General features: G+C 33.3%; 1 protein-coding gene across 1 annotated transcript in view; it reads right to left on the reverse strand.

Annotated features, from left to right (window-relative positions):
• Nucleotides 1–9840, reverse strand: part of LOC125072976 — a 47294-nt gene extending 37454 nt beyond the window's left edge. The window contains exons 1-2 of the mRNA XM_047683611.1: nt 9306–9840; nt 8388–8410 (exon numbers count right to left, since the gene is read on the reverse strand). Coding sequence (XP_047539567.1) covers nt 8388–8410; nt 9306–9840 — 558 coding nt within the window. The remainder of the gene's footprint in view (nt 1–8387; nt 8411–9305) is intronic.
• Between the last annotated feature and the right edge of the window lie 1775 nt (nt 9841–11615).

Raw genomic sequence — 11615 nt, forward strand, 5'->3', positions numbered from 1 at the left:
CTATGTAGTTTAATTCAAATGTTGGAATTTGTTGCGTAATGGTAAACTATAAACATAAAATGACAGTTAAAACGTCTCTAAGGAAGTAAAAAGTAAGACTCTAGCTTTACCTGTACATATAACCTAGAGGCTTCTCTGTCGGTAGCGTGACGCATATAAAACAATGTCACAGATTTTATGTTGAGACATAAAAAATGTCGTAAAAGAAAATATTAGGTACTTTTGAATTTAATATTTTTAAGATGTGCAACATAATGTGTATCAATTTATGTTATTTTCTTGTATAATTTAAAAATTATATATTTTATGAACTAGTATGTCTGGTACTATACACTATCATGTATTGTCTATTGGCATACTTGTGGGTAAGACTGATTCGTAACTGTACAGCCTGTAAATTTCCCACTGATGGACCTACTCTCTCTTAGAGGAGAAGGTTAGGAGCATATTCGACCACGCTGCTCCAATGCGGGTTGGCGGATTCACATGTGGCACAATTTCGTTAAAATTTGATACATGCAGTTTTCCTCGCGATTTTTTGCCGTCACCGCCTAGCACGAGATAAATTATAAACACAAATTATGCGCGTGAAAATTCAGTGGTTCTTGCCTTGACTTGAACCCGCAATCATCGGCTAAGATTTTCGTGTTCTAACCACGAGGCCATCTCTTTGACTCGTAGGCCGTGAATATATCTGCTCCGCCATCTTTCTTTACTCCCCAGTTGTATGTGCCGCGAAACTATTTTCTTTGATGGTTTATATTATTATAATAATAAGAAATATATATATTTATTTAAATTATTCTCAGATTTGAATTATTTTACTGCATATTACGTTGTTGTTTTTTTTTAATTATAAATTCTCTCACATCTGTGAGGAGCTACAATGGTCATATTTTTATTCAAAAAAATATATTAGCAATGATTGTTTTCAATTATTGTTACTATTTCACTCCATAAAAGCGTAAGCGTAAAGAGCCTTTTGCATGGAATATAAATGATATAATTTATTGGGGTCAGGTTTGAACCTGCGACTTTGCCAGTGTAAGCGGCTCGAATAACGGTGAGCGATATTAAGGCTAGATTCATAGTACATGTTGTTTCTGAGTACGCTAGAACTACTAAAGGAATAGTGGCAGAAAAATTGAACAACAAAAATAACGTAGAACAAAATAAACAATACTTTTTTTTGTATGATATTGGTTGGCGGATGAGCATATGGGCCACCTGATGGTAAGTGGTCACCACCGCCCATAGAGAAAGGCGCTGTAAGAAATATTAACCATTCCTTACATCACCTATGCACCACCAACCTTGGGAACTAAGATGTTATGTCCCTTGATTACACTGGCTCACTCACCTTTCTAACCGGAACACAACAATACAGTATACTGTTATTTGGCGGTAGAATGTCTGATGAGTGGGTGGTACCTACCCAGACGGGCTTGCACAAACCGCTACCACCAAGTAAACTTTAATTTAGTATTGACAATTTTTTTTGTCATTCTTGTTTTATTGTCTTTTTAGGTTTATACTGCAGCATTTTTAGAAGTATGAATTTATCTTCTCAGAGTATTACGAGAAATTCTGTCAAACAATCTTCATTTCTCAATTGCAGCAATGAGCAAGTGCCATCAATCGTGACTTAAACTATTATGAAGCGATAACTAACAATTCCGCGCATTATTCCGGGATAACAATGTACTCATTTCACCCATAAGCATAACAAGTCCTGTCCCTCCTGTCCCTTTGAGGAGATCGTTTGGAGCATATTCCACCACAAATTTCGTTGAAATTAGACACATGCAGGTTTACTCACGATGTTTTCCTTCACCGCCGAGCACGAGATGAATTATAAACACAAATTTAGCACATGAAAATTCAGTGGTTCTTGCCTGGGCTTGAATCCGAAATCATCGGTTAAGATGCACGCGTTCTAACCACTGGGCCATCTCGGCTCATTTCACTCATGAAACCATAAATTTATCTAGCCAATTTGTAAATCTGTTAGTGTGTGTTAAAACTCATATTAAAAAGGCAACAATCATATGAAAGAAACTTACGCATTCATAATAGTTATTATGATATCAAAATATCAAATCACGATATTGAACTTAACGTTATGAAAACAATAAATATTCAAATAGTATAATTTAATGTTGGTTTGAATTATGCTTTATTATTTTAATAGATAGATAAACTAACCAAGTTGTTATTAAATAAAGAAATAGTATAATCCCTTTCCGAAACTTTGAACAATTTGAATATTCCGTTTGGCCAAAATGATTTCACAACCGTTGAAAAGTTTCTTAATAGTTTCTGAATAAGTAATAGATGAAAATTCAATGATAGTTGAATACAAGGGAGCTGCTTAGACTGACTTAGCTGCTGAAACGAAGCTAAAAAAATTAATTCACTTCTCAAAACGTAAACAATTAAAGATTTAAAGATTTGCGTTATGCGACGAATATTCCATAACAGTCACTTTCTCTGAGATATAAATACATATGACTCAGTCATATGATGGCATTTATGAAATACTCGATAGCTTGCAATGTGAAGCGTAGCTAATAAAGTCCCAAATCAAAAGTAATTTGACATCAGTGAGATATTTAAGTAGAAGTCCAAGCTAGTTCAGCTCAACCCGCTCGAATTTGTTCAATTGTTTTTTAACACTAACCTGGACAAAAATACACAATCATTATTTAAGTTAACGAAAATTTAATTATACTTTCAACGCCTATTTTCACGCAATTAAGGGGTGAATTCAGCGATAAAAACTATTTCCTTTCCCAGGACAAACTATCTCTATACAACTCTAGGTTCAGTGGTTTAAGTGTTAAGAGGTTAAAGACAGAGTTACTTTCAAATGTACATGCTTCTGTTTCGATGGGTAGTATTCAAGCAATTGTCGGAATAACTTAGAAATGTTTTGATGTGATTTATCTTTGATCTAAGTACTTCAATTAGTTTGTTTCCAAACAATCTTCAACGACTCGTTTAATGGTTTTTGTATACAGTTGTATACACGTAATTTATTTATGTAATACGTACTCATGAATAACATTGACATTCCTTTATTTTCTACTTTAATATATGAAAAGAAAACTGTTTATATAAAATTATCCGAATATTCGATTACTTTGATCTATTTTTCTTTATCTTATATAATTGTTTAAAACAAAAAAATCTTGTACAATTTACCAGATCCTACGGAAGAGCCGTTCCGCCTAAAATACAAATACAATTATAAATTATTATTTATGTTTCTGTTCGAAAAGAGTTCCCTTACTTGTTTTTTTTATTTTTTAAATTATTTATATAATTCAAATAATTACACTATAATATACAACATTTAATATGTATTTTTGGAAAATTGGTAATTTCCAGCTATTTAATAGTAATTATTCATTTTGATAGTTATTTTCAATAATTTTTTGATCACAAAAGCAACTTCGACTCGAACAAAACTCGACTCATACTTGTAAATATCAATAATTTACATGTTCGCGTAATTTATTGATATTTACAAGTTGGATAAACGTAGTGAATGTTACCAAACCACACATCCCTACACAAAGCCAAACACATTAAAATAAACTACATTATTCGCTATTAATAAAATTGTAACCAATCAATTCTAAGGTGAATTTACCTCTTTCTTCTACTACGAAATTTATATTTATTTTAAATGAATATTTATAATAATCAGAGGTAGGTGTGTTCGATATTTAAACTTTTGGGGAGGATTTTTAGTCAATTTGTAGTTTTGTGGGTCGATATATGTACGTATATACTACAATTTCATTAAAGCAAATCTTGTTAAAGAAAATGCAATACATAAATGCCTGTGATCGAAGTCTCGATTAATGGGATACTAAGCTTATGGAATCGACGATGTCTTAATTGGAAATGTGTGGAGTTGATATTGGCACGACGATTAATTTCCATTCAGTGATTAGTTGGATGGATTTCCAGTTGTAGGATTATGTCTGTTAAGTCGGTAACATTAGATTAAAAACGTACAAAAAAAATATAAGTCAAACAAAAAGTCATTTTCAAATCATGTCACAATAAAAGTTATAAGTCAATTGTATATTTATGTATATATGCGGATGGGCAACCAAGCCACCTGATGGTAAGTGGTCACCACTGACCATAGACATTGGCTGTATCAAACCAACCAACATGTATTTAAACATTTCTTACATAACCAATACGTCATCAACCTTGGTAGCTGACATGTTATGACCCTTGTGCCTGTAGTTACACTGGCTTACTCACTTTTTAAACTGGAACTTAAAAATACTAACTTTGCTTGGCAGTAGCTTATATGATGAGTGGGTGATATCTACCCTGAGGGGTTTGGAAAAAGTCTCACCACCAAGTATATTTAAGTTATGTAATTTAATGTAAGGTTATTTGTATATAAAAATGTTTTTTATTTGATAATATTTATTAAAAAAATAACAACAGTATTCGAGTATTCTGAGTAAAAAGACTGTTACGATTTTGTAGCTTTTGTTATGTCCATTGTGTTGTTGAACCCACCAAAGGTACAACGTTAATTATCTAATATAATAATGGATCATATAACAAAGATTATCTATCATGTATAAACATGAACGAACACTAACTCCCATATTTCATCTGGTTGCCCCCAGAACGTTGTCCAAACATTCCAAATCCTGTCACCTTTTTGAGGCCCTTGGTCCACCAAGCTGCAGATAGAAACTCCACAGACAGTAACAGTGTAGAAGGTTTCGACTTCTGGGCTAAGGCCTCCTCACCCTTTGAGGAGAAGATTTGGAGCTTATTCCACCACGCTACACAAATGTGGCAGAATTAAGTTGAAATTAGATACATGCAGGTTTCCTCACGATGTTTTCCTTTACCGCCGAGCACGAGACGAATTATAAACACAAATTAAGCATATAATTCAATGCTGCTTGTCTGGGTTAGAACTCGCAATCATCAGTTAAGATGCACACTATCTAACCACTGGGCCATCTCGGCTCTATATAGCTGATTTATAAAATACCTTGAAACATCATTTGAGGCTAAACGTTTACTAAAATAAGGTTTGTAGGGAATAGTGTATATTCCTTAAAGCCCCAAGTATGATTGGTCATTATGATACATCCATGAAGACCAATAACAATCACCAGATTCAATCGACGTATTATTTATTGGAAAAAAAATACGCGTGGACTGAGCTCTTACATCATTGAATACAATTAACACAGAAAAATAAAAAAACTAAGTAAGTAAGTAACTAGTAATAATATAGAATCTACAAGCTAAATGCTTTAGTTGACACATTGGTCCCGATTCATATCAGAGAACCGATGTAAAAGGGCCGAAGCTATCGCGGAAAATAAAGCGTTAAGACGACATAAATATACGTATATTATTTCACATGTAGGTATATTTCTGTGGAGTTTGCAGTTGATATACTTCGATCTTGGAGTGATTGTAAAAAAACCCTTAACAAAGTTAAAATACCTTATAGTTTTTACTGGTAGGAGTACCAATGTCTATCCACAGTTGTGACTTACCGTTAAATGGCCCATTTGCACGTCCACCTACCTAAATTTTTATAAATTAAAGCTAATTAAATTTACATTAGGTGTTTGTAAGTATTCTGTTAGAGAATACTTTGAGAAGTTTAAATTGAGACTTGTTTAAGTTAAATTAATGAATTAATTATTAAAAAAAGTTTAAAATTAATATCGATTAAAGTATCGTTAGTTTTAATATTAATTAGAAATTAAAGTTTAATAAAATTTGATATCAGCTCTCAATATTATTTAACTACTTTAATCGAAATTGAATGTGCCCTTTCAAGTTTAAAGGCTAGTCATACAAAAAAGAGGTTGTAAATTATTCAGTAAAACAAAATAAGTAAAGTATCCTTGGAGAGCAATATAGAGAGAAGGAGGCTAAAGCAAAATTGTTACCTAAGCCAGTCTAGTAATAGTGTAGTGATGCGCTTTAAATGCCATTTTAGTATCGATATCAATCTTTACAATGGTCTGAATCGACCATGATTCTACTCAACAAAAAAGGCGATCCTACAAAATTTAGGCAACTATCTACTATAGTCTGCTGCCTATACTCTACAATTTTTTTTTGTCAATAACCGAAAAGAGGATTAGTAAGAGTATAGAGGAACACCAATCGATTGCAAGCTAATTTTAGACGTGGTTATTCTACAATAGGTCATATCCATGCAATAGAACAAATTATCGAAAAATATAGTGAATAACAGAAGCCACCCTAAGTAATGTTCATCGACTATCAAAAATACATTATTTTATATGGACCTTAAGCTAATACGTAGACCACAAATATGAAGAAATTATAAAGTATTTGTATAATAACTGCACATGTAGAGTTAAAATTGAGACGACAGGACCGATACCCATAAGGAGAGGATATGTGTAAAATAATAATATTTATTTTAAGATTCCACATTTATCGATAAATTATCACACAAATCCAACCCTAGCTTTGGAAACCTGTAGCATACCTATACGTCCATCTCATCGGCAAACCTCCTGTTTACGTTCGCTTCGCTATTATAAATAGTGCTCGCTCTAAGCCAGTCTCAGTTTGTGATATGATTACTAACACAGTATATAACATTTATTAAGAAAAATTAAATTAGAAATATACGCTTCTTACTAATTATGAAAATCATCATATTCGCTCACGTACTAGTATAGTAAAGCAAATACAATCTAAATATATATACAAACACATAAGTCTGTTCTCCGATAACGGTATAAAATACTACAAGTTCACTTATAAACACATTTACACACACATTTAACAAAATAAAGTAAAACATTGTACTTGTCTTTTTGATAGAAGTATTAATTTTAAAAGGGCTACATTTTAATTTATCTTTTACTAGCTGACCCGGCAGACTTTGTACTGCCATAATCGATAAATAAAAAAGCTAAACTTTCGTATAAAATAAATTTTCAAACAAACAATAGGAAATTCGTAATTAATAAAAAAAATGCTTGATATAAATGAGGTTTTATTATTATTATTTTCAATTAATTACATGTGTAATTATATATTACACAGGTAATTTATATATAATTTATTATTATATTTTATTTTTGGGCTACTGTATTTGTCTTTTATGGATCACAAATGAAAAGATACGCCAAATTGCTTCGTTGCTACTTACATAGTGACCCATCTGGTACTGTGATACTTCATAATTTGAAAAGTAGCGATATCGCTACCTTTGCTAACATATTTACATATGTACTTTAGACTTCACAGAGTTACAATGTTCTACATTAATGTGAGTTTCAAAAGCTTTGGACAATATTGGCGAGTATGGCACAATCCAACGATTATCTACATCAATATTTTGTCCTTTTACCCGCACAACTACCCATCGACCATTGTCCGTAACTGATCGCCGACGATACAATGAGTATCCATCATTTCCCGTGATGGTTTCAGCAATCAGGTCTCTTGGGAATCGCTTGGAACACTTGCCGTCGACCATACAGTTGAAAACTCTGCAAGATATAGAGCTTTAGATACAGATAGATACACGGGTATCATGTGTTTGGTAACTACTGCATGCAATTTTGGGTCGACTGTTTCATAGCATTTATAATTAATGTATTTTTCTGATCGAAGCTGTCTTTGGTTCAAAACGGATGTATGTCAATCGTTCAGTCTCGATTTTGACATGCATATCAACTTCAAACTGATGGAAAAGCACCTCATAATATGATAGTAATAAGATTAACTTCACTTTCACGGATCATCAGTCTTTATAAAAAGAAAATCATAACAATAACATTTTGTGGGCACCTGTATCCATCTTCCCCCTGCCAGACAATCAAAGGAGATTGTTCATTATTCCGACGATGAAGCACAATATCTCTAGATTGTAAATTTTCTCCTACAATGACATCTTCATTGACACTTCGTCAATGGTGAGCGAATTAAACCTCCTTGTATGTCATCGGCCTCATCGGCATCGGCTCAACGGCAGGTGTTTTGTCAGCTCGAACGACAATATTAAGGCTTTCGGATGGCATTCGATCCAATGCTATTTTGAACATGTTTACTAAATTGTTGTTCCGATGAAGAAAATATTGTAATTCATGGACAATGGTTCTCTTCACTGTTGGATTGTGAGCACAACGCTTACCAACTTCCGCATCTGAATTGCCCATAAAATAAATTTGTAAAAATAGATGATCTGCATCTGGTAGTGGTAATAGTGCCCCCAAAAAGTGGTAAACTTGTCCTTGTAATTTTTAAAGATTTGTATATAATTATTTCTGATACATATTCCAATACAATTCCAACTTAAATATTATAAAAAAACTATTATAGTATAATACCTTGAAAGTGGGCATGATGTCATCTGTAAACACCTGTTATATTTTTGAATGTTGGCCAAGAAATGCTTAGAATCATTTCTCATCCCAGAAACTAAAGAGCGTAAGGGATCTGGTGGTGCGACCAATTGTGGCTATTTTACTTTGCCTCCAGCACAACATAATCCAGTAGATTCACCACTGTATTGTAACATCTTACAATATTTTCCAATTATTGTAATTTCCCCAATTTTTACCGATTTGTCGGCACAATAATCTATTGCTGGATCACAGTGGAATGCAGGATCGTTTCAGGATCACAGGAGCACTGAGTCTGCGAGATCTCTCAATTTCATTATGTTACTAACATTACATTTAATTTTATACGACTATTTTCTTGATCTGTGTCTTTCTGGTCATTAGTACGGTTAACCCTTCGGGTGCCTGGTGGGTAAAAATCACATGGCGTGCCTGATGGGTCTGTGGGACCCGGTAACAAAATGTTTGTTTTTTACTTATTTAATATGTCAGAATGCCAAATAATGTGTTTATACTTATTTTAGAGCTGTTTAGTTATATGAATGAAAAATAAAATGAAACTTAAAGTTCTTTTACAAAGTTATATTAAAAAAATTAAAAAGACTCTAACTTTACGTTACAAAAATTAACACTTATGTTTAAATCAACAATATTAAACTTTTTAATTGAGATCAACAATCAGACTTCACGTTAATTTAAGGCACTAATTAATCAACTTACAAACTATTATATTTTGATCGAAAAGTAACAAAGGTATTGCTTATAACTAATCAGTATTTATGTGACAATTTTCGCAAACAAAAATCGCGTGTTCCAGGCAAATATGACTTGTGCAAGAGACACAGGTGTATTTAGACTTCCGATCTTTTTGGCTAGGACATATATAACAACGCCTTTTTATACCAGCATCATGTCTTTGAGGTTTTATCTCCCAGATTTGAATAGTCTCTGAATATGCATATTCGTTTGAACTCTCATAACTCTGCCTCAAATTGCGGATCTTATTGTTAGTGTGTTCCAGCACTATGTTCAACATGTCTTCGGTTACAAATAGATGGAAGCAATCAAGTTCTTGGAGAGCATTCTTTGCGTGAAGTTTTACTCCAGTTGTTCCCGTTAAAATGTTTTCTGCTCTTGTGCGAACACGAGAACTCGGAGGATTATGGTACCAAAGTACCCTATCTTTCCCTTTATATATTGATCTGTGAGCAAAATTACTCAATGGCTGGGACATCTCAAAATCACTATCATCGTTTTCACTATTATTTTGTTCATTAAAGACTTCTGCTTCTTCCTTATCATCATCAGAATCATGTGGTACACTCAAGTGGTCTGAATCATCTTCACTTTCATCAAAAACTACATCGTCATTTTCATTTTCTTCAAAATCTTTCTCTAAAGCTTGACTAATTTCATAATTTGTTAATCGCCCAGCCATTTTTAACTGCAACAATATTGTTTGAATAAATAATTTACCACACAAAATATAATAAAAAGATAAAACAAAAATAATAACTTACCGATTAAAAGTTACGCCGCGTGCCTGGTCGGGTCTCTGAGACCCGAGCGCATACAAAATGCATATTGTTCGGACGCGTGCACGTTGCGAACTGCGGGAGGAACGTCAAAATGGCCGCTAGTTAGTATCGCGAAGCTACACAGGTATGCAGCGAGTTTGCTTCAAAAATTTAAAAGGTATCGTCGATTTTTTGAAGTGACGGGTCTGTCAGACCCACCAGGCACCCGAAGGGTTAACACGTGAAGTGGCTCTTCACATATTTGATTGACTGCGACGACCTAAGTCAGCTCATGTTCTCCTTTCCGTTCGGAATCGTAAACAAAGTAAGAAAAATTCTCGCGCAAAATTACCACAAAAGTTAAAAAAGAGCACATTGCTAAGGATCACCGAAGTAAAGAAAGTTATCGCGCACGTAGTAGTAACCGTCACTCACAAAGATAGAAGCAAAGAGTATAATAATATATAGGGGGATAGAAGGATGCAGAATGCACTCTTTGTCATAAGAGGAATCGATCGACAATAAAGGTTCAATCTATTTTTTGGTTGGTTTGTTGGTTACCATGTTGCAAAAACATGATTATGGCGTCGATAATGACATCGATACCGAGCATTGATACTCAATGTTTATTGAGCACTAAACATCGATGTTAATTTATGACATCGGTGTTTTTTTGTAAGCTTGCGTCGTCCTAAAGGGAAGAAATTATTAAATTTGAGAAATAGATGTTTTAAAAAAAGCAAAATCAATTTTAAAACATCTATGTTTTATTGTCTAACATCGTTGATCATCGAAAATCAATGATAATCGACCATCCCTATTTCTAAGAAAAACAAAGTTGTTTTTATTAAATTCCTAGCATTATTATCATACTTACTCACCTTCTAAACCTTCCCTGGACTTCCACAAATAATTCAAGACCAAAATTAGCCAAATCGGTCCAGCAGGTCTCGAGTTTTAGCGAGACTAACGAACAGCAATTCATTTTTATATATATAGATAGGTATTTTTAAAAAAAATACTCGTATAATAATACGTACAGATTAACAATAATAAACCTGAGACGGCTTTGCTATCTTATAAGAAGCTACGCCAAAACTAAGACTAAAAAATAATGATATCGTGACTCAACGAGATGTTTTATTTAAATTTAAGTAATAGCTTGTAATTATTATTAAACACCAATTTAATTATTTAAAAGCACACAACAGACTCGAATTCAACAGTCTCACGAAGAGCTTTCAACTTTCGAAAGTCTTAAGAAATTGAAAGATATACTACAAGCGTCACGTAAAGCGTGTAACTTTGCCCATGGTGCTATTCCGGGAGAAGTCAACTCGAAGTAAAACTCGGTTGTGAAGTTTTCCTAAATACCAAGCTTGAAGCTCGACGTTAAACTCGATTGCGGTGTGCTTTTCAAGCACACACTGGAAACTAGAGGTAGATTTTTATCATGATCTGTTCTTTATTGAAACTAATAACTGCTTGTTCTTAAATATTTTCTTTGATAAAATTTGTTGTTCCTTCACTTGTCTTTTTTTATCCTTGAAAAATGATTTAACATTAATCTGTTAACAAAATTGTACCAGTTGAGACCCGCTGGATCACTTGTGGATAAATGTATTACATAATATAATATTATGCCAAAGTTAACCAACCATCAGGATTGGTGACAAAACAAGTGCATTTTAACCTA

Source organism: Vanessa atalanta, chromosome 23, assembly GCF_905147765.1.
Source record: "Vanessa atalanta chromosome 23, ilVanAtal1.2, whole genome shotgun sequence".
Classification (NCBI taxonomy): Eukaryota; Metazoa; Arthropoda; class Insecta; order Lepidoptera; family Nymphalidae; genus Vanessa; species Vanessa atalanta.